This window comes from Pungitius pungitius, chromosome 21 (assembly GCF_949316345.1).
Source record: "Pungitius pungitius chromosome 21, fPunPun2.1, whole genome shotgun sequence".
NCBI lineage: Eukaryota > Metazoa > Chordata > Actinopteri > Perciformes > Gasterosteidae > Pungitius > Pungitius pungitius.
This window is the reverse complement of record NC_084920.1, coordinates 16,048,019-16,071,171: the sequence shown is the minus strand read 5'-3', so window position 1 is coordinate 16,071,171 and position 23,153 is coordinate 16,048,019. Positions and strand designations below refer to the sequence as shown.

Here is a 23,153-nt window from a genome sequence, read left to right as displayed (position 1 = left end):
TTGACACTGTATAATCAAATGTAATAGAATTTACCATTGCACTCTGTTTAACTTTGATTTAAACTTTTTGTGGAAACTGCTACTCTGCTCTAAGCAGGGAGAGTGCTGCCCTCCCTGATTTAAAGTGGGGTGATTATAAAACCATTATAAGCCCATAACTAGACTAAACCTGGACTCAGTCCTGACAGTTGATTGGTGCAGCCACATGAAAGGCAGCCTGCAGGTTATTGTGGAGCAATGGCAGGCTTCACTGATCCCAGATCCTCAACTGGCTTCACAAGCCACTGACCTAGTGTGTGTGTGTGTGTGTGTGTGTGTGTGTGTTCCTCTCTGCCGCAGCCCCTTTCTCTGGATGGGGTTGCTATGGCAACGTTTTTTTTTGCGCTTTTCTAGCCAGGTAAATTAAAAAGGGTGAAAAGAATACAGCCTGAGGAAATTTGGGTCAAAGGGGAGCTTAGCGGAGCTTGCAGCACATTTTTAAATCTATGTAGCTGATCAATTGAATGTTTTTATAGATTTCACTTAATTCTTTGATTCATTTTAAGTAATCTTTTGTTCTTTTATTCTGCTCCATCTCGGAGGCAAATATTGTTCTTTCAACTCCACTTAATTGGTTTGACTTTTGTAACAAAACTTACCAACCAATTATTGTATCTCCAAACCTGATATACAATTTAAATGAGATCCACATTCATTGGCTGCAACATTAAAGTTATAAATACATGCATTTTATAGTTATAAGTTATATATTTATAGCAAGTTATAATCTTAGACAACACATTTAATTGCTAAATAGGTCATTCTTCTTTTTGATGATACTATTACTGAAGATTCTAAATGTGGTGGTAAGCATAAATCTTACCCGGAAGCTTATTGTTTTTAGATCTGAACATTTCTCTCAGCACCACAGTAGCCAAGAATATTTCTTTGATGTATTTATGTAAATAAACTATTAAATTACATAAGGCAAGTAGGCGTCATAGTGCGTACAATTCGTTGGAGAGAATCATTACTTATCAATAGAATCATAACTTGTCACTAGAATCATAACTTGTCACTAATTGTAAACACCGTCCGTCCGGGACGTGAAGTCAGTCAAATCAAACACTGTCGCAGCGCTCGTGAACGCGCCAAGTGCACAAAAATAGAAAATGGCCTTAGTGGCGTACTACCGAATTCTAAAATGCCTACTGAAAGACGAAAAAAAGACAGAAAAGTGGAACAAATATGTTTTCAACCCTACATATATTTATATATGTTATTTGTTTTAGCGTTGTCGTCGTGGACGTGTTAGTAATTTCAAAAGAGAGGCTCGTGTTCAAAAATTGGAAGCCTGGATGGGGACGTCTGGAAGAATTCAGCCAAACTACTTCTCTCGTTCTGGTAGATTTATTCATCAGATCACAGGTCAAGTATAAGCGCTGCGTTTGCAAAGGCAGGAGCAATCCTACCGGCCCGCAGGCCGGAAGAACACACACTAACTAACATCAGCAAGAACATCGTTTTATAACCCAAAAGACAAAGAAAAGATTTCTATTGGCCCTAAGCTGGCGTAGGGGATGAACCTTCTCCCCCCGCCTCTAAGGATCCGGTCACATCCAATGTGCAGACCACCTTGCCTAACGTAAACAAAGAACAATGGTTGAGTGTTGGTTGGGGTGTGGTGTGAACCTCCCTCCTTATCTTACACATCTGCTGGTTGACCCGCTGACCTTGCTTCCCTAGACAGAACAGAAACCGATCCCCTTATCAATACACACAGAGAAACCTCTGTTTGTCCGTGCGGGTCCCGACTCTTAAATCAAGTCCAGACAGGAACCCCCATCCTGCCAGACTGTCTCTGACTTGAATTCTTCAGCAGGACAGGGCAACATTTTCTAACTTAGCACAAAGAAAGAAACTTTTGATTTATCAATTCCCCCTTTTTACATAATTCATTATGTAAACCAAAAAGAAAATCAAAAGAAACTACTAAACTAAATCTAATCTAATAATCTATATCAGTAGGTAATGGGTGAATGCAGCAGTCATGGAAATCCCTAAACATTAAAAAACACTAGAACCTATATCAGTGTAGAGGGTGTATGCAGCAGTTGTGGAAATTTCTATGCATCACAAGAAATACTAAGAAATCTCTATCACATCTAAACCGAGTATAATAGACACAGAAATACATCCTAGCCCCAAAAACTATCACACCACCTACGTGCGTGCATCCACTATATATGATGTGTGCAACAGTTAGCAGATTATCTATTCAGGGACGTTGACCCTAACGGGGTGTCTTCTTCAGGTCCATTGAAGTCGGTTCTTGCAATATCAATCTCCTCCATTCTCCCACAGCCCTAACAATTGGATCCTTTCATGTAACAAAACCATCTTGTATGGCAGGGGCATTTTAGCATCTACTGCAGTGGTGATGCATTAAAGACATAATTGTCTGATACAGGGATCTAGCATCCACAAAGGGTGAAGGCTACTATGCTATACTATAGTACAAAAACAGTGACATTATCAAACCCTTTCATTGTCCAAAATGTTGATTTAACCAGTTATTAATGGGATTGTCTATGCCAGAGTGTTCAGCTTATTTAAAGGACATGGCTCTTAGTCTATTTAATGCTCTAGTAAAGGATCCATCTGGGGCAGAGTTAATTAAAAGGAGAGTGTCAACATATTTGACTATAAAAACGCCTTTTATCCCATGTGATGTACGCACAACAGTCTCGTGTTCCATTATTAACTGGTCTATTTTAGTTTTAGTTAGTTTTTTTTTTTAGCTATGTTCCTTACACAAGTGGGGTGCCATATTTCCATATTATCTAATTTGCCACTATATTGCATCAAAATCTTAATTCTTTAATCTGTTCTACACACCCCCTTTTGAAACAGAACAGAAACCACAAATCTGTTCTTTTCATAAACACCCAGATAAAACAGTTACAATTTGTCAGTTAGGACACAGAAAAAACATCTTCCAGGTTGATGCTGGTGAAACATCTCTCATCAGAGCCTATTGAATTAAACATAGTGTTAAACATAGAATTTGGGGCGTCATAGTGTGTTGACACCACAACTTAAGACTCAAATTGTGCACCGCATGATAATCGAGCTTCTGGTTCTAGGGACCCGATTAATCAAGGTATTCCAGGGGAACCTCGTCTTTCCCAAAACGCCTGCATCCAGCAATCCTTCAATTTATTTCTATCCCTACTGCTTATTATCCCTTACGGGGTACTAAGGACGGTAAATTTGGACCGTTCCATTTAACCATTTCAATTCAATTACCACCGTTGCAATTGGAATCAATCCCACATCAATCAAGCTCCCTCTTTTGTCCAAAATGTGTCAAGAAATCTACCATGAGTTGTGTTTCCATTGTCAGTGTGTGGTTTCACATGTGTTTCTCTGATTTGAGTTTACTTCAAATGTGTGTGCAATAGTTTAATATTTGTAGTGGGCTCCCAGTCCGTGGCATCAACCCCTGCCTTTAACGATTGACCCCATGTTCTCAGCTTCTCTTCTGCTTTGGATGATCAAGGTGATGTGAGGAGCCAACGTCTCTCGTAGCGCATCTGCTACGCCTTGTTTTCCCCACAAAGATGTCACAGACGTTGGATGTCCATTCAATCTCCAGCCGCAATCCACAGGATATCATAGTCCTTCTCAGGAGAAGACAAACAGTTAATTGTACAATGTTCATTCCGGTGTAACACCTTGAATCAGGAGCCCCAACAGTGAACAGTCTCATGTAGATCAGGTTGGTCTTAGTCTTCCACTCTCTCCCACCAGACGTCTGCCTCTGTCTGTGTCTGCTGGACTTCAGCTTGCAGCAGCTGGCTGTCAGAGTGGGGCGTGGATAGAAAGCAGCCACTCCTCTGATTGGCCCGAAAATCCGGCACAGCATTCCTTGATGGTGGCAGATGGCATGTTCACTGTGGAATAGCACCAGAGTCCAGCATACATCTGTAATGTCTTCCATTGATCGTCAGAGTAACCTCAGGTTCTGGAACAGGTTACCATCAGCCATCGGATCTGGGCACCACTATGGCATCTATTATAGTGTGTATGGTGCTTGTGGTGGATGGACATCATGAGGGCATCGAGCTGTGTTGGACTGAGGCCTCTGGCCTTTAGGTGATTAGGAGCATGCCCTGGAACAATTTCCAGACTGCCCACAACAGAAACAATTATTTTCTTTGTCTAAACTGCCCCTCATTCATCTTACCTCGGCCTCGGTTGCCCCTCCCCACTGTCTTCTCGGTTGGCTGTAGCACCGTACAGTGGGGCCCCCGTCATGTCCTGTAGTCCTGCTTGTACGAGGCATAAAGTTAGGGACAGAGAGCCTGTGGAGGAGGGTATGCGTCTGGTTGCTGGTAGACGGCGCCTTAGGAGAAGGGAGGGTTATCTGGATAAAGGCTGAATAGGTGCTCACTCTCACCCAGTTCACCTTCTTGGGATATTAAAGTCTGATCCTTGGCCAGAGCTTCGCAACCCAATAATCTTACAATTAGCTAATTTTCTTAATTTTTATTTTATTGTACTTTATTCATTAGTCCTGCTAACTGTGGCTGATAAGAAACAATGTTGTACATTCATCACAAAGATAAACTTGTTCTTACTCTCCGGTATCTAAAGCCTTGGTATAATTTCTCTCTTTACTTGTTTTTTTTTTAAAAACATCTACTGTTTTATGGAACACAATTCAATCAATTCGGAAGGGTTAGGGTTAAAGATCTTTAGGTTTAATATTCAAATTGTATTATAACGTATCGGTGCAATTTAATTTAATTCTGTTCATTTAAACTTGAGGATTGTGTTTTGCACAATCAATCCATGCCCAATATTTCTCTCTTTTGTAGTAAGTAGCACAGCAAAACTGTGTACACGCATCTCCATCACTCCTGTTGAGGCCTGTATCAATTTAAAACATGGTTAAAAATATGCCCATATGAAGTTAAATCTAATATCCAAATAACCTCAAGACCTCTTTGGCAATATTTCAAATTTTGTGTTTATCCCCAAAACGAATCTCCCTTCTTGCTCTACTATGTTTGTTTAAAAATGTTCATTTTTATTTGTTCTAATCATTCTACGTTAAATCCTCGATTTAAGTGTTGCACTTAAAAAGAAAGTAGGTCAGGGCATTCGTTGTTTCCTGTTGAAACACGATCAGCACCTGTTGTGTGTTATCCATCTAAAAGTTGGAATATATTTGATCAATCTGTTTGTAAAATCCCATCTACAATCCAATTGTTTGTGTAACTTTGTAACTTTTGACATTACAGTAGTGATGAGCCAAATCATCTAAACTAAAAGGAAAAAATATCCTCTTTATGTCCTAATATTTAAGAAAACTACATAGACTTAATCACATCACTGAAGAATACTTACATTTAAGATTCATTTCATTCAACAGTATGTGTGTGTGTGTGTGTGTGTGTGTGTGTGTGTGTGTGTGTGTGTGTGTGTGTGTGTGTGTGTGTGTGTGTGTGGTTCAAGAATTTGCTTGAGTTGCTCCAAGTGAGCAGGTATCTCTTTGTCCAGCCTTAATGGCCCCACCGTCTCTCCCACGCATCTTCTGACTGCTGTGACCTTGTTACTCCCATAAAACCCTTCAACAAGATCTATTATGTGTCTTCTAGCATATCTTGATTTAAAGAACGCCTGTGCATATCTTCCTTTCTTCCTGCATTGCATGTCTATGACATTACTGATTTCACTTCCTGCATTTTACTTCAGTTCTTTCATTGCTGTAAAACTCTTCAACCTCCTTAACCTTCTTTACACTTCCACTTTACCCTCTGTCATACTCTCAAACACTTGTGTGTTTCTCTCATAACCTTTCAACTTCAATCTCTTCTTCACTTACTTACTTCCCTATTTTCCTTCCATCTAAATAAACCATCCAATGGCCCCCATCATTACAGTCGATTTGCTCTAAACTTGTGAACTACTATCACTAGTGGATGGACATCTGCAGTTGTATCAATCACTAAAACCCACAGTTTTAAACAATGTATCAGAAGGTTAATCCCAAACCACCAGTGAAATAAACAATCGGACTAAGAGACGATAAATTCAGTTTGCAGCAGACCCATCTGGTCAGGACTCCCCATCCTACAGCAGCCTGAGTGTCTCCACTTTTACTGCTTTTCGGCCCAAAAGCAAAACGAAGGCATATCTGTTACTTGCAAACACAACTTAGCTCATGTCCAAGTTGGGATCCAATACATTCACTCATTCATTCATTCAACACTGATAGAGTACAGATCTCTCATGTTTAGCAGTCAAATGCAGTGTGTAATACTTGTTACTTGTTGAACCATTACAAGACGACAGTCTGTGACAAAGTTTCCATATTTTATGTCCTGCTACTATCAATATTCCTTGATCAGACATTTGCTTCCATCATCAAGATACTGTATCAAGTGTATCGTGCACTATACACTCAATATCAGCACTCAACGATTTACAGCTCATCTCTGAGTGTAGGAGACTAAAACTACAAACATTAATACCAAACGACTGACACTATATACACCTACTCTCCTCATTTCTCATCACTTCTTAGGTTTCAAATCATTACTTTGATGCAGGTTCTGATCTGGCCGAGTTTCCTTGATAACATTACCCTGTCTCATGCTTGTTCTGTCCGAACCGGGTGATTGATTGCTGTTTTCCTCAAGCTACGAGTTGGGGCCTTTTCTGACCATCCCGTGACCTTGTGGTGTGTTTAGATTACTCTAATTGACAGGCTCCGGCTGGGGTCTGTCTTTCAAATACCCAACTTGTTTCTCCCAGAAATGTTCTACCACATTTCCACATTTAGTTACAGTTCTTAATAACCTGTTGTTGACCTCATATAGTTAAATCAACATTGGGGTAATAGCTTGGAGTCCTAGAAACTCATTCACATAGAAGTCATTCATGCTTCATTATAACAACTTTATTCACTCTGAAAAAACAGGACAACCAAACAATTTTGATATCTCCAATTGTTGTTTTGTTTGTAAACCTGTTGTTGGATCTACAATCCCTAACTGCACCGACGCTTGTGCGTGTCTCACCCATAAGGGGTGTTAACATATTAATTTATTCTGATTCGTCAAACTAACTGATTTATGTGAACCCCAAATGACACAAAATCATTAAACCATTACAATCAATTTTTATTTTATATCTTTTTCTTTTGCTACGTCTATCTAATTCACTTCTTGCACTGAACTTTTCTAACTGCCTGTGTGAAACTCTGTCGGCATCAATAATCACACAACTTTATAAGAATTGATCTTCTTTCCACATTGTCTCCCTTTAGCTCCCAGCACTGCGTGTGCTTGTGTGTGTGCTGGCTCCGCAGCCGGCTGCAGCACCCTGCTGGCTGAGTCTCTGTCTCATCATGATAAGGGGCTCCGCAGCTGCAGCCTTCCTGCATCTCTACGTCCCACTCCACTTATTTCTGTTACATGTTTCCTTTTTTAATTTAAATTTTTTTCTTTTCATAAATCTCTCATAGATCTTAAATAGACCCAGAGTGCCTATTTTGCATCATCCCATATCATTATGGTTTCCTCTGTTTTCCTCACAGTTTCACAGGTTATTTTATTTGTTCACACATGGCTTTAGAACACCAGAGAAAGGACACAATGCCCAATACTGTGAACCCAATCAAGAAGCTTCTACTGTATTAGAGGAATACAGCGCTCGATTGTTGAGGCTTATAACACCAGTTCACCTATATTGTTTTATTTCTCTCATGTTTGTATCACCACTATTGACTATGATTTTCCCTTTTACCCTTTAATACATATCCCCACAAATGTGTAATCCGGTCAAACACTTTTCACTGTCAGATTCTCAGTCCTTTTCAAGTCCTGATCCACAGCTTCTAGGTTCGGTAAAACACCAGGAGTTACACCAACCACCCACACATTTCCCAGTATGAAAAATAACAAATCTTTCCCTGTGTCCTTATTTCGTCATCTAATATTCTAACCTGCCAGTCCCCATATCACACTAATGGGGCTGCAGGACCAGAGGTACCTTTCAACTTGGGTTTTCTTCTGACTAATGATTAACATAAATTTAAACCCTGCTCTAATCTAAACTGCCAGTCCACGACATACATACGTGTAACTGCAATCACCAAAGGGACCGTTTCAACTCTGGATTTCTACCGACTAAGAGTCGACCTCAGGGAACTCAAGTGAGCCCCGTCATTCCTTTTTAAACTCTATATAATTACCTAAAGTTCCCTACCCGCTGAGTCCCTACTCTTACACTGAATCGCCAATACTAGTCCATGCATACGTAGTACTGCGGTCACCAGAGGGACGCAACCTTCAACTCTGGATTTCTAATGACTAAGGGTCGACCTTCGATAGCTCAAGTGAGCACCGTCGTTCCTTTTTAAACCCTGTATTTAATTAACTAAATCCCTACCCGCTAGGTCCCTACTCTTACACTGAACCGCCAAACCTACTGCATGCGAAAGTAGGACTGCGATCACCAGAGGGACGCAAACTTCAACTCTGGATTTCTACTGAGTATATATTTAATTAAATTCCCTACCCTGTGGACACTCATTCACTTTCCCTAATGTTGAATTCAATGTGATTATGTGCTTATACTTTACATGTGATCATCAGAATATTTTGAAATTTAGTTTAAATTTAGTGGTCTTATAGGACAGAGACGTATTCTGCAGTTGACAACAATTATTTTAGATTTGTCCAATCGCAGACTTTTCATTCCTTTAGAACAAAAAGGGGCTCGTCTGCTCACCCATTCTGTAGCGCGCTCCTTTGTTGTCAACGCTGAACCACGCCGCCGGCCTTCTGCCTGTTCCGGAAAACGGATGCCCCCTCGATCTTCATCCAGGTCAGCCAATCACGTCGAGGTCACCAAAATTGTTAGTAATTTCAAAAGAGAGGCTCGTGTTCAAAAATTGGAAGCCTGGATGGGGACGTCTGGAAGAATTCAGCCAAACTACTTCTCTCGTTCTGGTAGATTTATTCATCAGATCACAGGTCAAGTATAAGCGCTGCGTTTGCAAAGGCAGGAGCAATCCTACCGGCCCGCAGGCCGGAAGAACACACACTAACTAACATCAGCAAGAACATCGTTTTATAACCCAAAAGACAAAGAAAAGATTTCTATTGGCCCTAAGCTGGCGTAGGGGATGAACCTTCTCCCCCCGCCTCTAAGGATCCGGTCACATCCAATGTGCAGACCACCTTGCCTAACGTAAACAAAGAACAATGGTTGAGTGTTGGTTGGGGTGTGGTGTGAACCTCCCTCCTTATCTTACACATCTGCTGGTTGACCCGCTGACCTTGCTTCCCTAGACAGAACAGAAACCGATCCCCTTATCAATACACACAGAGAAACCTCTGTTTGTCCGTGCGGGTCCCGACTCTTAAATCAAGTCCAGACAGGAACCCCCATCCTGCCAGACTGTCTCTGACTTGAATTCTTCAGCAGGACAGGGCAACATTTTCTAACTTAGCACAAAGAAAGAAACTTTTGATTTATCAGACGAGCGAGCTAGCAGGCTAACGGTAAGCTGTGTTTCTAGCTAGCGTCTTAGCCCAGTTTGTGTATTTCATATCAGTTAGTGTGTGTTTAGCTAACATTAGTTATTGTGTTCAGCTAACATTTAGTTCGTGTGTTTAGCTAACAATTGCACTGTTACTGTGTTTAACTAACTTTATCAAAGTCGTTGTGGTTAGCTAACGTTAGCGCAATTGTTTTTGTTAGCTAAGGTTAACGGTAGCGAAGTCGTTGTGGTTAGCTAACGTTAGCGCAGTTGTTCTTGTTAGCTAAAGTTAACGTTAGCAAAGTTTTTGTGGTTAGCTGATGTTAACACAGCTAATTGGGGTTGCTAACTTTAGCACATTTGGCACTTGTTGGAAAAAGTATTCAAATATTTATAGTAGTAATTTAAAAGTGTAAATGTTATTACATTGATAAAGTAGAATTCCAAGCCGCAAAGAGAGCCGTTTTAAAGTGATAAAGTTATTCACTGTGAAATGTCGAGCTAGTTTGAACTACTTTTATATACTGCTTGGTAGCCATTAAACAATGTAACGAATACATTATCAAATACATTTACATTTTTTATTGCTTTTTTTAGATTTTAGTTTCTCACCCTAACTATAAGTTTATTTTATATTAATTCAAATGTTTCAATTGAAATTAATTTAATTAAAGTGTCTGTGCATGTGATGAATGGACTTCATGTACTTCCTGAATAGTGACCCTGGTATTTTCTGTTACAAGCTGGTGTATTTTTTTCACCTGGCAGCCATGGATTGATTCCTTCACTTTCCTTTCACAGCACATAGAAAACGTCGCACTGGGCTGAAGTGGAGATGGGGAATTGTCCAGAGATGAGAACCTGCGTGGAGTGATGCATCAGCACAATGCAAACCGGGAAAGGTTTGAGCGGAACTTGAATAAGCAGGTATGGAGAATAGATTGTTGCTCTTCACCCACCTTTATCAGACAATAATAAACTAAAAAAGGGGCAAACTATTGTCATCAAAATTCACTTAAAGTGCCAATTTTGAAATACTTTTTCTGCAGAATAGCCCATTTCAGAGCATTACATATTATTGGATTTTGATTATCTATGCGTGAATCTTTCACTATGGCAGAAGCTGGTTGAGGTGCAGGTCATTTTGTTTAAATTGTGATTTTTCAGTTATTACTATACTTATACTATACGTATTAATTATCAAAACCTAGTAAGTAAAATACCAAATAAAAAAAAAACATACAGTAAAGGAAGTCGCAGCTGCACGTTTACATGTCAGCGTCATCTCAAACGCCCTAAACGCACAGCATACTCTGGGATTTTTTCTGGTCAATTTGCATTAATTATGTAATTTCCTCTAGAGAGGACTGAGAGGAGGCGTGGCTCATCACCCTGAAAACAATTTAACATTATGCCATTGTTTTTCCTCCGCATCAACCATAGGAGACATAGTGACTACGTATCTGTTGTGCAAGTCGTACTCTCGTCGAACCCTCAAACGCCGTCGTGTTTGTAAGTGCAGACTTTGACAGAAACACATTCAAACGGCTCTTTTAAGACCGAACGACACGTTATCATTGAACAAACCTCCTGCAATATTGCCTAATATTGAGTATCAACGTGTCCTTGTACAGTACAATTGTCCTACACTATAATGTTCCATATTCAGTGCAGTGATGGGATGTTTCCTGGACCGGTCGCACGATACAGGGACGAGGATTTATCGTACAGCTCGGGGGAATCTACACACAGCTAATGTTACTATTAATTTATCCTCAATTTTCTTTCTGATTCGGTAACTGTCTGCAGGATGTCAGGGCTGACAAAGGGGAGCATCTCAACGCTGAAATGCAATCGGGCCGCAGCGTCGCTCTATTTCCTAAACCTTTGCTTTAGTGCGTTGGGCCGTGACCCGTATTTGATTTGGGCGACTGCCTGAATTTGCGACTTCGCTGCAAACTCAACGCGAGGATCACGGCGCACTGATGCAGACTAGCGTTCCACCGCGTCTGTGCATAGACTTTGTATGTAATCCTGTGGCATGAAAAAATTTCACCGTGTTTGGTGTTGAAGCAGCTTTACCTTATTGGTTATGAAGGCCAGACCTGCTAAATGTCAATGAAAAGGTTTAGTCATACTTTAAACGAATCGCTGTGAATGCTGATTCAACAGAAAAATATGACTAAACAAAAAGCCCTATAAGGCACAGAAATGTTCCGCTGTCATGAAAAATAGATTATCTATTAATGGCAATGAAAACCTGAAAAAGAGCTTCTCATAAATGAGGGATAGATTCATTAATTATACAATGAAAGGATCATTCCTCTCATCCAAATTCACGAATTTTCCCCAATATATATACCGCTGCTGGCGGCAAATAATGCACATTATGTTATGGAATGCTATTGATCATTTGTGACAGAGTGGTCGAGCTCCAGAAAGCACAACTGCAGAGGCATATTTTTTAAAAGAATTAAAAGGTCAACAAGCTCAGGGAAGTGATGGCAAATTCCCCGTCGTCTTTGTTTTTCTGAGGAAAGGAAAATTTATATTAAAAAAATGGGTCACTAAAACAAATCTGCCCAGTCAGTGTAGAACGTGGGTGTTAGACATATTAGGTATGTCCATTTGGGAATGATTTTATAATCATGCTGTATTGAAGAAGACCTAAAACTAGAGATTGAGACCATAAACTTATGTTTGCGATGTTTACTTAGGGGATAAATCAAGTGAGAAGTAGAGTCATTTTCTTATAGATTTCCATAGGGAAAGAGGAGTCGCCCCCTGGTGGTCACTAGAGAGGAAGCATGTTTGCCGCTTGAAACCAATAATTTGATCAACTATTACATATTTTCCTCAACCTAATAAGCAATATAAGGATCTTTCTCATTAAGTAATCCTGAAGACCAGAGTGAGCATTGGCGACCTGCTGTGACCTTTATGTGGGAAAAGCTTCCTCGTTGCCTATCCTCCCTCTGGAAGAGTCAGGTCACGTCTCCTCGCTTTGACATCTGGCTGTCTCCATGAGCCCCACATCTGTCTGTTTGAAGTCCTCTCTGTGCTTTGCAAACCGCATCTGCTGCTTCGTGCATGTGTGTGATGTATTCAGTGCCACCAAACGCCTCAGCTGCGTTCTTTATTCTGCTGGACTCTGGCAGGCATCCATGAACTTCTAATCACCCTGTCATTTGTCATCTCCCTGTCTTCTTTGCTTTGTCCGTCATTCACTCGTCCACCTGTCACCTCTCAGACTTAAAAACGCTATCCTCTTCCTCTCCTTACCGCTCTGGCGGATTTCCACATCTGTCCTTTTCTTTCTCCTTGTGTTTTGATGATTTTAGTGGTTTTATGTGAAGCTCATTGAATTGCCATGCTGTTGAAACAACTTCACAACCGACACAAATCTCCCAATGACGGCAGAATTAGAAAACAGCTAAAGATGAAGGCCAATACGAACGGCTAACACTAGTTAACTGAAGATCGATCTGACAAACTGGAACACAAAATTGGAGGCATTAGTTGGACAGAAAATGAATGGTTAATAATGATAAACTTTAGCTGTGGTATCTGCTATTCATATGCTTTAGCTCAAAGTCGGAGTAAAAATCTTGCACTTAAAATACATTTGAGTAAAATTAAAGAACGGTAGGAAGATAAATATTGGAAAATTAAAAAAAATATATTTGATTGTAATTGCTGATGGATGTGTGTGTGTGTGTGTGTGTGTGTGTGTGTGTGTGTGTGTGTCCCTCAAGGGCAACAGCGAGAAGAGCCTCTGGAGCATTATTAACTCTCAAGGCCCAGCAAAATACTATCTTTAATCCATCCACATGTTTTATTTACCAGCAAGTCAATTCAGGTCACCGGGCAACAGACGAGGCTTTGCGTGTGCAAATTCCTGTCCGCTTTTTATTTATTGGCGTGCAGAGATGAACTTGTGTTTGTTTTGATCGGGGTTGCACTCCTTTTCTCTCTCTATTATTCCTTTTTGTGACGGCCAAACATTTCCTAACCTCCCTCATCGGAGATCCTATTATCGTGTGTCATGGTGTTCATATAGCCTGACCCTGAACTCTTTCTCTCTCTCTGTTTCTTTGTCTCATTAATTCATGGCCTTCACCTCAGGATTGAATTACAGCTGGTGCAGTATTCACTTTGACAATATCTTATGTGTGCACACCTAGCTGCACACTCACCTACACAAACCCAGCTGCACACACACTCACCAACACACACCTACACGTACCTGCACAAACAAACACACACACCCCCAACCACACCGATGGCAGTGTTTGTCATTCCATGCTTTGCCCGCTGGCATTTATAAACCATCGCTGCTTTCAGTTTCTCTGCTACAGTTGGGTAAAGTGTCAGAAAAACGGCTGCATTTTTATTCTTCCTTCTTAGTCCCTCACTCGCGTCCTCTCTACTGCTGCACGGGGTGAAGTGGTGGTGTGAGGGGGTGGCGTGGGGGTATATTCCCACGGACGTGTAATTAAAATCCAATGCTTCTAACGACGGCGCAACGATCAAAGGGAGCCGGGTGGTGTGGTGCGGTGCTGGCCCTTTAAGAGAGGCAGAGGGGGGGGGGGGCTCCTCCGCATCCATAAAACATGAGTTTACTCAGTGGCCATGCTAAGACTCTGTGAGGAGCGCCTGTGCTCCCGGAGTGCGAGGCATGGAGGCGGCGCAGAGCGGCGAGATGAACCGGGAGAAGCGCCCACAGTAGCGGAGGAAGAAGGATAAAGAGAAGAGCGAAAGTGACGGAGACCAGGCGCTTCCAGGCGAAGAATGGGCAATTCCTCCTTCCCAGGCATGTCCCCCCCCTCCACGTCCCTTCTGTAGTTGCAGGTATTTGTAACTTGCCGGGGGAACCCGCCACTGGCGTCCTACCCGTGTGATGCTGCTGTCTGTGTTCGCCGCACATCTGTCCGTGGTCGCTCCACATCGCTCTGTCGCTCTGATAGAGGCACGCAGTGTCAAACCAAAACATATTTTGGCACTTTTTATTTATATATTTATTTGAATCAAGCAGCACTGCAGTGTGTGAATATTTAAAATCGAGGACATACTTGAAGTGTCCTTCAAAGTTTTTTTTCATTTTTTTTTTTAAAACTCTCTTTGATTGGAGAAGAAGCCTCAGGTCTAGTTACGGTGTTGGAATAATTCTTTGGAAAGCATTTTAGTGCAGATGTTGGCATGGGGGGGTCTGGCAGCCGCTGTTGTTTCCCGGCTGTGTGGACGGGAGGCGGTTGATGTTCCAGCTCTGGGAGCTTTGCATTTGGAGCGGCCTGAAAGGAAGCTATTGAAGGATGTTCACTGCTGTGGGATGGGGTGACGGTCTAGCGGATGTGATGGAGCGCTTTATTAATATAGAAGCACTGCGGAAGACAAGTGGACCGCTGTGACCACCAAAACCAAATGTGCTACTCAAAATAGGTGTTTTCTCAGATGTTGGGTGAAACATTCAGTGGGGGGTTTGTGCGTATCATTAATAATGTGATGTGATTAAGGAGATTAAGGAGATTACAGCCTTTCTGTTAACTCAGGTGTTGCAGCTCACGCAGGTGAAGTCCCTAAAACAATGACATCACAAAGAATTCTCACAATATAAATGAAATAAAAACATCAGTTAAATAAAAAGGTCTGGTTTCACAAAGCCAGGAACATTTAAGAATTTTATTCTGTAATAAACCAAATCAACTCTAGTTCAAGGCGTTGAAGTCAACGGGTCGGATTTCAAGAACTCTAGTTCTTCGTTTTTAACTAATCAACACAAATTCAGCGTGGGAGACGGGTTCAAAAGCTGCCTAATAATGCAGCGGATGAAATCTCCTCATTCAGTAGTGAATAGTGCTTATTTGTTCTATATATAAAGACTTTTATCTCACAAGAGGCTCAAGCTGCTGCAGAAAGAACCGACTGCAGGCTGGTAGAGGGCAAAATGGAGGTTTCGCCATCTCTAATCTGTATCATTCTACATGATGAAATCTGTGCCAGGGCACAAGACGTGAAGAAAGAAACAGAGTTCAGCGCAGCTCGCAGAGGATGAGATTTGATTTAGAAAATACAGAATACTCCAACTTATCTCTTTTGTGCCGCATGACTGTGAGACTTGTGTTGCCTCAATGGCACGCCAGAAGCCTTTTGCTCTGCACCCCAGGAGGAGACGCAGGGTGGAGGAGGAGTTGCGGCAGCAGATCAAACACTATGGAATCACTAGTGGAGCAGAAGAAGAGACGGATCCGTCAGACAGAAACAGTCAAACGGCGGTTTTCCCAAGTCAGCCCGATCAAACTTGTTGACATGTGGAGGGAGATGTAAGTGAGACAGAGGATGAGGAGGAGGGATGAAGGGCAGAAAGAGGAAGCTGTCAAACATCACAGGGCCGACTGATGGCGCCAGGTGAGGCTGCGCCGGCGCTGACGCTGACTCGGGTAAGCGTTCAGCGACAAAGTCTAAACTATTTTGATTTAAATCCCGCAGAAATACAGAATCTATTCTTAATGTGTCAGGAAGCTTCCACCAAGTAGACGTTTATTATAGAGATGTCTTTGGTTAGTGATGTATTATTTCTAGAGAGTATCTCTAACGTATGCACGGCCCAAGCTGAGCGCGCACGGCGTTTTCTTTCTTAAAATTTTTATTAGAGCTCTGTTGGCATTTTAAATTTATTTTCCAAGGAAGGAAAACATTTCACATGAAAGCAGAAATAACGAAAAAGTTAAAAACAACATCAATATTTCACATTAAGCAGACAAGACTCCAAACAAACCGAATATTGAATAAAGTGCTTTTCTTCCCGAAGATGTGTGAAGTAGTTTCAGCTGTTTTCTGTTCCCACGATGTCTTTACGAAGCCCTGACTGACGGGATCATCGGGGGGGGGGGGGGGGGGGAGGTTCAGTTTGTAGTTTGCGGACAACTGCTTTTTTTTTCTGATAAAAAGCACCCAAAACCATATTCCTTTTTCTAGGACACATCTTCCCGTCCACTTTAAATGTTACGGAGCAGCGTCGGGCCTGGAGTGCTTCTTGATCTGTGTTTCAAGCTGCTGGAGATGTAAAAAGGTCTTTCTTTTAAAGGAACAACTCTGTGCATGTTTCAAGGAAAACACATTTACTCCCGGGTTGCAGTAGCAGTTTAAAAGGTGTGAGCAACGTAAACAAACGCATTAATCTATGCGATCAATGTGGCCGAGACTAATGCGACAAAATATTTGAACGTAGTTAAAATAACGTTCTTTGTTTAAACCAAAGTTGACCCCCATTGTTTTTCACAATACATGAACGGTTGCCTCCTGTGTAAAAGACCTGTGTCCAAAACTCTTCTATTATTTAGACATCAGAGAGAAAAGTGAGGACTTGAAGAGAAGATCTTGCATGTTTTTGTGGTTGTTTTGAGACAAATGGCTGTTCATGGCTGTTATATGAAAAGCCTGCGTCTGAAGACTCACAATATGATGGGAGAAGCCTTAAATGCTTCCGTCAGCAGCATTTTGGTGTGAATCTGTGCGAGTGGAGGAGACGACGCTGCTCTGTTGTAAATCAGCTTAATTGCAATCCACTGCGTCACATTTATCCTCAGCAGCAGCAGCAGCAGCTCCCATTTCCTCCTCCAATGTCAATAACACCCTCAGGCCGGCTGACCTGGGAACAGTGCACAGTTCCCCTTTGACCCCTCGTGTTTGGGTGTAGGAGGGCAGATCCTAATTATCTACAAATTTAAGGGTTGTCTTTTTAACACATTATTATCAAGTGTAGGGGCCTGGTTTTAAGCATATTTGATAATAATCGTCTAACACAGATGTTAATAAATGTAATATTATGCTATCAACTTGTACAGCTTCCTTTTATTAGATGAGACAGATGCAGCTTATTCTAAAAACAAATACATGTTGAATCCAATCCCCACAACACTTGACAGAGTTGATGTTCATCACAAATACACACAAGTAATCAGCTTAATAAGTTAAACAAAAGTAAAATAAGCTTGAGCTTAAAAGATATTTTTTCAAATTGATTCATATTTTTGTCTTGCTTAATTTTCCTGTTGTGAGTTTGTGGGTCTACGCTTACAATCTGTCAGATGCATGTCACTTAAAAACATCTCGTTGGCATTTGTGACGTCTGAGTTCACCGTCCTCATGGACCATGTATGACATCACGTTGATCATGTGATTAGTTACACTTGTGCTTTTCCTGCTTTTTAAGGTCAAAATGTCGGCCGCGAGTAGAGGTTTGTTAACGGAGTTGAAGACTCTTCTCTCAGGTCAGTAGATGTGTGTGTGTGTGTGTGTGTGTGTGTGTGTGTGTGTGTGTGTGTGTGAGAGCTTGAGATGTTCATCAGCAAATGTTTTGCTCGTTCACATTTGGGAGGCCTCGTCCTTCATGATGAAATGACAGTCAGTGGGAGAAACTGCTGCAGAGGAACCTGAGTGGGATTATAGTGGAGGAAGGTGTGTGTGTGTGTGTGTGTGTGTGTGTGTGTGTGTGTGTGTGTGTGTGTGCTGGTGGTTCCTCTGCATGCTCTGCGTGTCGTCTCTGATCCGTCGTCTTGTAATCCGTCGAGACGGAAAGCAAACGGAAAACAAACTCATCGACGCTCCGCCTCAAAGACGAGTAGATCCCAGAGAACGACATCCACCATTATTCTTTTTATTATTATTATTATACAGACGGGTCCTTCTGAAAGCGTCATCACACTCTCTGAGGACAAGCTTCTGTCTAATAGAGTAATAAGGCGAGGGGGGGATTGAGAAAGTTAAATACAGACATACCTCTGAAGTCTATTCTGCAAATGATTAGTCCATCAATCCACTAGACAGAATAATCAGCAAGCCTTTTTCTCATTAAACATTTCCTTTTAAAGTGTTATGAAAAGTTATTACTTATTTTGAATTCACGATTGTTACATAAATATAGTTCATATGCACAGCAAGATGAAATACTTAGTTGGTAGTTCACAATATTTGTCTGACAGCTTTAATTCTATACAATTAGAAGTTGGAAGTTATCCATGAAATACGTTGCATTGGATAACTTTATTAATAAATCAATAATAATAAGAAACAGTGCTAAATGTCAGATTGAAATGATTGCTAACAACCAACATTTAAAAGAGCTACATTTTAATTTCACATGAGATGAAGAATAACCATAGAATCAGTTTATTGATTATCCGAATAGTTTCTGCAGTATTTTCTTTCCAAACACCTCCAGAGGCCGCTGATCAAACCTCAGTAAACAGATTCCACTGCAGCATCCGGTTGATTCACGGATCACCGGCGTGATTCATCTCGTCTTGTTTGTGGCTTTGAGAGAAACAGATTTAGGAGGAAGATTAAAAAATCTGCAGACGCCCGAGGCAACAAAAAATAAACCCTGATAGAATCAGATAACACTTTTTGTTGGTCGTACCTCTTTTATCGTCTTTCAAAAGCAAACACCCCTCCCTCCATATTTCTAGCGCCTGGGCCTCCAACAAATGTACAGCTTTATTTGTTTTATTTTCTTCCACCTTCATCTCCTCGATCTAATTTCACCTGAACTAAAACTATTGTTCTTTTACTTTCTTTTGCAATGTCCCGAATGCTTTACTTTGCCCCCCCCCCCCCCCCCCCCCCCCCACCTCTCTGTCCGCTATGCAGACTCTGTTGCTGTGGTTACTATCTGAGCCAGTGATCTGTCTTAATAATTGACCTCTTGATTCTTCTACAGCCTCGTGCACACACACACACACACACACACACACACACACACACATCGATGCAGTAAAGGCCTTTCCTGCATCGATGTGTGTGTGGGGGGGGGGCGGGGGTCAGAGGGAGAACCACTCAGGCTAAATTAGGAAGCGGCAGCGTTGGAGTGGGCGAGAAGGAGGAAATTGTTCTCAACAAGGCAGACGTCACAGTGTGGACGTTTAAGCCGAGCCGGAGGAAATAAACACATGCTAACATCACACACAATTAGTTCTGTGTGCCGCTGACGAAGAAGGCAGAGGAGGAAGAGGAGGCAGAGGAGGAAGAAGTCTAAATGATTTCCTAGTGTTTCTAAGGGGAACCTGAGGAGTTTTTTTAAGCTGCAGCTTTCAGACCTTTGATGGAAGTACATGGAAATTAGTTTGATAACCGTTGTTTCTCATTCTTGTGATTCTCTTATGCCGATATTATATTATATATTGCGTTTTGTCTTCCTTCGTGTATTTTGTAAATATCTTTCAGGTTTTTGACTAAAATTCTCTGAATCTGTTTTTGTAGCCTTTTTAAGGCTGATGTTGGCCACACATATTTTGCCAAGGGGAGGGCAGACAAACCCGGAGATCCATCCTGCTCTCCACCTGGCGTAAACTACAGGCTGTTTATGAGAGGTGGACGTAGTCATGGTGACGTCACATCACTGATGTGACATGAAGTGGCGATATTTGGACTGATGAGGAGTGGAATGGGCTCTGGAATAAACAACCCCGATTACAATTTATCTTTTTAATTTTAAATTGTCTTGATGAATTTTCTTTGCATTTATTTGATCAATCCCTGCCACTCCAGCAGAAGCCAGGTAAAAAATTACCAAAAGTGTGTCTGCATACATAACAGAACCTGAGCAGGTGAAACCAAAACGTGGCATAGCATCGTTTCCTAACTGAGTTGAACATGTAAAACAAATCTGCAGTTTGAATCCGATAATATGTGATTAAATCCCCGGTGGAGCGCGCAGAAGCTCGTGTTATTCCATCGACAGACATTTCCAGATGGAGTAAAGATCCTCTGAGTCACTCGTAACTCGTCTTAAACAAGTTGCTTCAGAAACCAACACACAGAAGCCCGACTGTAAACCACCAACGGAGAGTTTAAAATAGCAGCCGGAGTCACTGCGACACAAACCAGCGCTTTGGCTCGAGCAGAATAAGAGAGAGAGGGACAGGGGGGGGGGGGGGTGATAGAGTTGTGGCAGTCATTAAGGGCAAGACTGCTCTCTGCATGGTGGCTTATCTTCTGCAAGGTGGAGGGTGATTCTGTTCGGGGCTCATGTGCAAAGCCCAGATATACAGAACAAGAGGGAAGGGGAGAGAGCTGGTTCATTTACAGCTCGTCCCCCTGTAGACTGTGGGAAGGATTATACTCTCTGAGAGGGAGGGGGGGTGCACAGACTCTCTGTCTTAGCACACTGTGCCTCCAATCTACTCTGCACTCTTACCAGCTCTCTCTATCTCCATCCTCTCTCTCTCTCTCTCTCTCTCTCTCTTACACACACACCAGCGGCATGTAGCCTCTCGGCCCGAGGGGGGGGTTTGGGGGGGACAGCAAACTGCACTGGACCACAATCCAGGTACGCTCCATTCGTTCATTTCCTTTCTCACATTATGCAGCGTTTTGTGTCTCTCTTGTGCAGGCTGCATGCACCAAGCTTATCCGGCTTCTTTTGCAGAGCCCCGAGAGAACACCCCCCCCCCCCCCCCCCCCCCCAAAAAAAAAAAAAGATAGCAGGGAGGCAGCCAGAGAGGAGGGGAGGGTGGTGAAGGACGGCAAAGACAAAAACCAAACTAAGCCGTGTTTGCGCATGTAGGGCAGAGAAAAGTGCGGCTAACCTGGGCCGAGCTTCACGAGGACCTTCTGGATGACCCGTGAACCCGATGTTCTGTTTCTTTTGCCCTCCTTCGTGACAACAGGTTCTCCACCAACGCGTCCTCAGATTAACGCGCACCTCGTCCCACGACGACGTCTCTATTTTGGTTCTATAAAATTGGTTCTTTCGGCTTTATCCTCGCTGCGTTGAAGTCATCACGAGGAGCTCTTGTTGCAAAGATGGCGGCATCGGCCAAGTGAATTATTGAGCCTTCGTTTCCTCATAATGTGTTTAATATTTGACTTGTTTCTTTACCATTCTGGTAAGAAGGTGACAAAGTAGTCAGTGATTAGAAGTTTACTGCTGATTTAATACCCCCCCTTGCCATTGTTTACTTATTTAGTTTATAGCTTCAAGCCGGTTACACCTCCACGAACATCAGATCCACTCCAGGTCTTTGGGATTCTTCACAGTTCGTTCAGTCATGGTGGTATTATCGAGGATTATAGGCTTGACATTGAGTTTATATCCTTAAAACCTAGTGGGTTTGGGCTGGGCTCGGCGCTGGCTCCAAACAGGAAGTGAGGTCACTGCACCTTTTTTAAAGTATGCTTCTAAAACCAGAATTACATCCTCCTATCACAAAGCTTTAATGGGAACGTTCTCCGTTCTTAGAAAAAGGCTTGATTCAAAAATGTTATATGAGTCATATTCTGGATGTTAATGGAACACGAGTGAGCATGTAAACGTCTTTATTCAAACACTCAGATATCATAATATAATATTAATGTTCCCACATACTGAAGGTGCTCTGGGGGACAGATGGATGGATAGATGTGAGCTAAAGATTCCTTCTGGAAACGAGGCTGTCGATGCTTCTCATTGTCAGGCTTCATCTGAGAGTTTTATTTTGTCCTTCAAGACGTGTCAGGTTTGTTCACCAAACCTCGTTAGACTCCCAATAAGTTTGCTCCTTTTTGAAGTGGAGGATGTGGTGACTCAGAGTCTGCAGGCTTCAGAATTCACTTTGATGGCGTCTTGATATTGGTTTGTTCGTCTCCAGGCTCCTTTCTGGGATACGTAGGAGCTGAGTGGTGCTGGCCTGGAGAGGAATAAAAATGAATACAAATAAAACACCGGCTCAAAATGATGATTTTAATCCAAGGCCTGGCTGGAGTTTTTTTCCTCTTCAGTCTTTGAAGTTGAGAGCTGAGGCCGTCCTTCAGAACGACTCCAAGACGACGCACAGATTCTGTGAGTCCTGATGGAGCCTTTAGATATTATTCTGTGTTTATTACGTAAGTCACCGCCCTGGTTTCCTTCACATTCCTGCCAGAAATCTGTTGTGTGATTCTCCTCAAAGCTGTCAACCGTCTTCACTGATGGGGGCTCCTGTGTAAAAGCAAAGTTCTCTGTCCAGACTGAAGCTGTGCTGACGAGCACACGAGCCCCTTAGTTGCTAGGAAACCATCCAAATTGGGCCACTTTCAAAAATATTTGTGCACCTTCTTCATGTCCATGTTCTTTATTTCTCAAACCATGAGTCATATCCGCTTAGAATGAATTTGACAAGCGGTGGAGAGAAAAAATCTAAATCTATGCAAATGTCAGCGACAATCTCGTACCGGACAATGCCGCGGTTAGCTGCTTTTGCTAATTGCATGAGGCGGTTTGGACCAGTTTGAACAATGAAAGTGGAGTCAATCCTCGTGGAGGATGCCCGCAATCAGAATAAACATTTCTTGAATGTTAATAGGGTGAAAAATTCCAGGAATATTCAATATTGGAAACTTTCCAATGCGAATCAGCGGGAATAAACTGAACACAGCATGAGCTGCGTTCCATTCCACAGTATTCTGTCTGCTGGTGCTCGGTTTGCTGCAAGCGCCACGTGCGTCAGGACGGAACTGTCCACGCAGATTTAAAAAAAAATTATAATTTCAGATTAGATTCCAGAGTTTTTTTTAGAGGGGAGGACGGAAATCAAGGAAAGAAACGGTAATCATTGTTGTTACCATGGCGACGGGGTTCTTCGCCTTTCCGCTGTCCGAC

General features: G+C 42.1%; 1 protein-coding gene across 8 annotated transcripts in view; it reads left to right on the top strand.

Moving 5' to 3' along the window:
• Positions 1 to 14,138: 14,138 nt before the first annotated feature.
• Positions 14,139 to 23,153, top strand: part of LOC119212493 (SRC kinase signaling inhibitor 1-like) — a 37,749-nt gene continuing 28,734 nt past the window's right edge. For 5 of the 8 annotated variants that reach the window (XM_062559853.1, XM_062559855.1, XM_062559851.1 and 2 more), the window contains exons 1-2: positions 14,139 to 14,389; positions 17,751 to 17,808. In XM_062559853.1, the coding sequence (XP_062415837.1) occupies positions 17,757 to 17,808 (52 nt within the window). In that variant the 5' untranslated portion in view covers positions 14,139 to 14,389; positions 17,751 to 17,756. The remainder of the gene's footprint in view (positions 14,390 to 17,750; positions 17,809 to 23,153) is intronic. The other 3 variants (XM_062559850.1, XM_062559854.1, XM_062559856.1) reach the window with 3 other exon arrangements.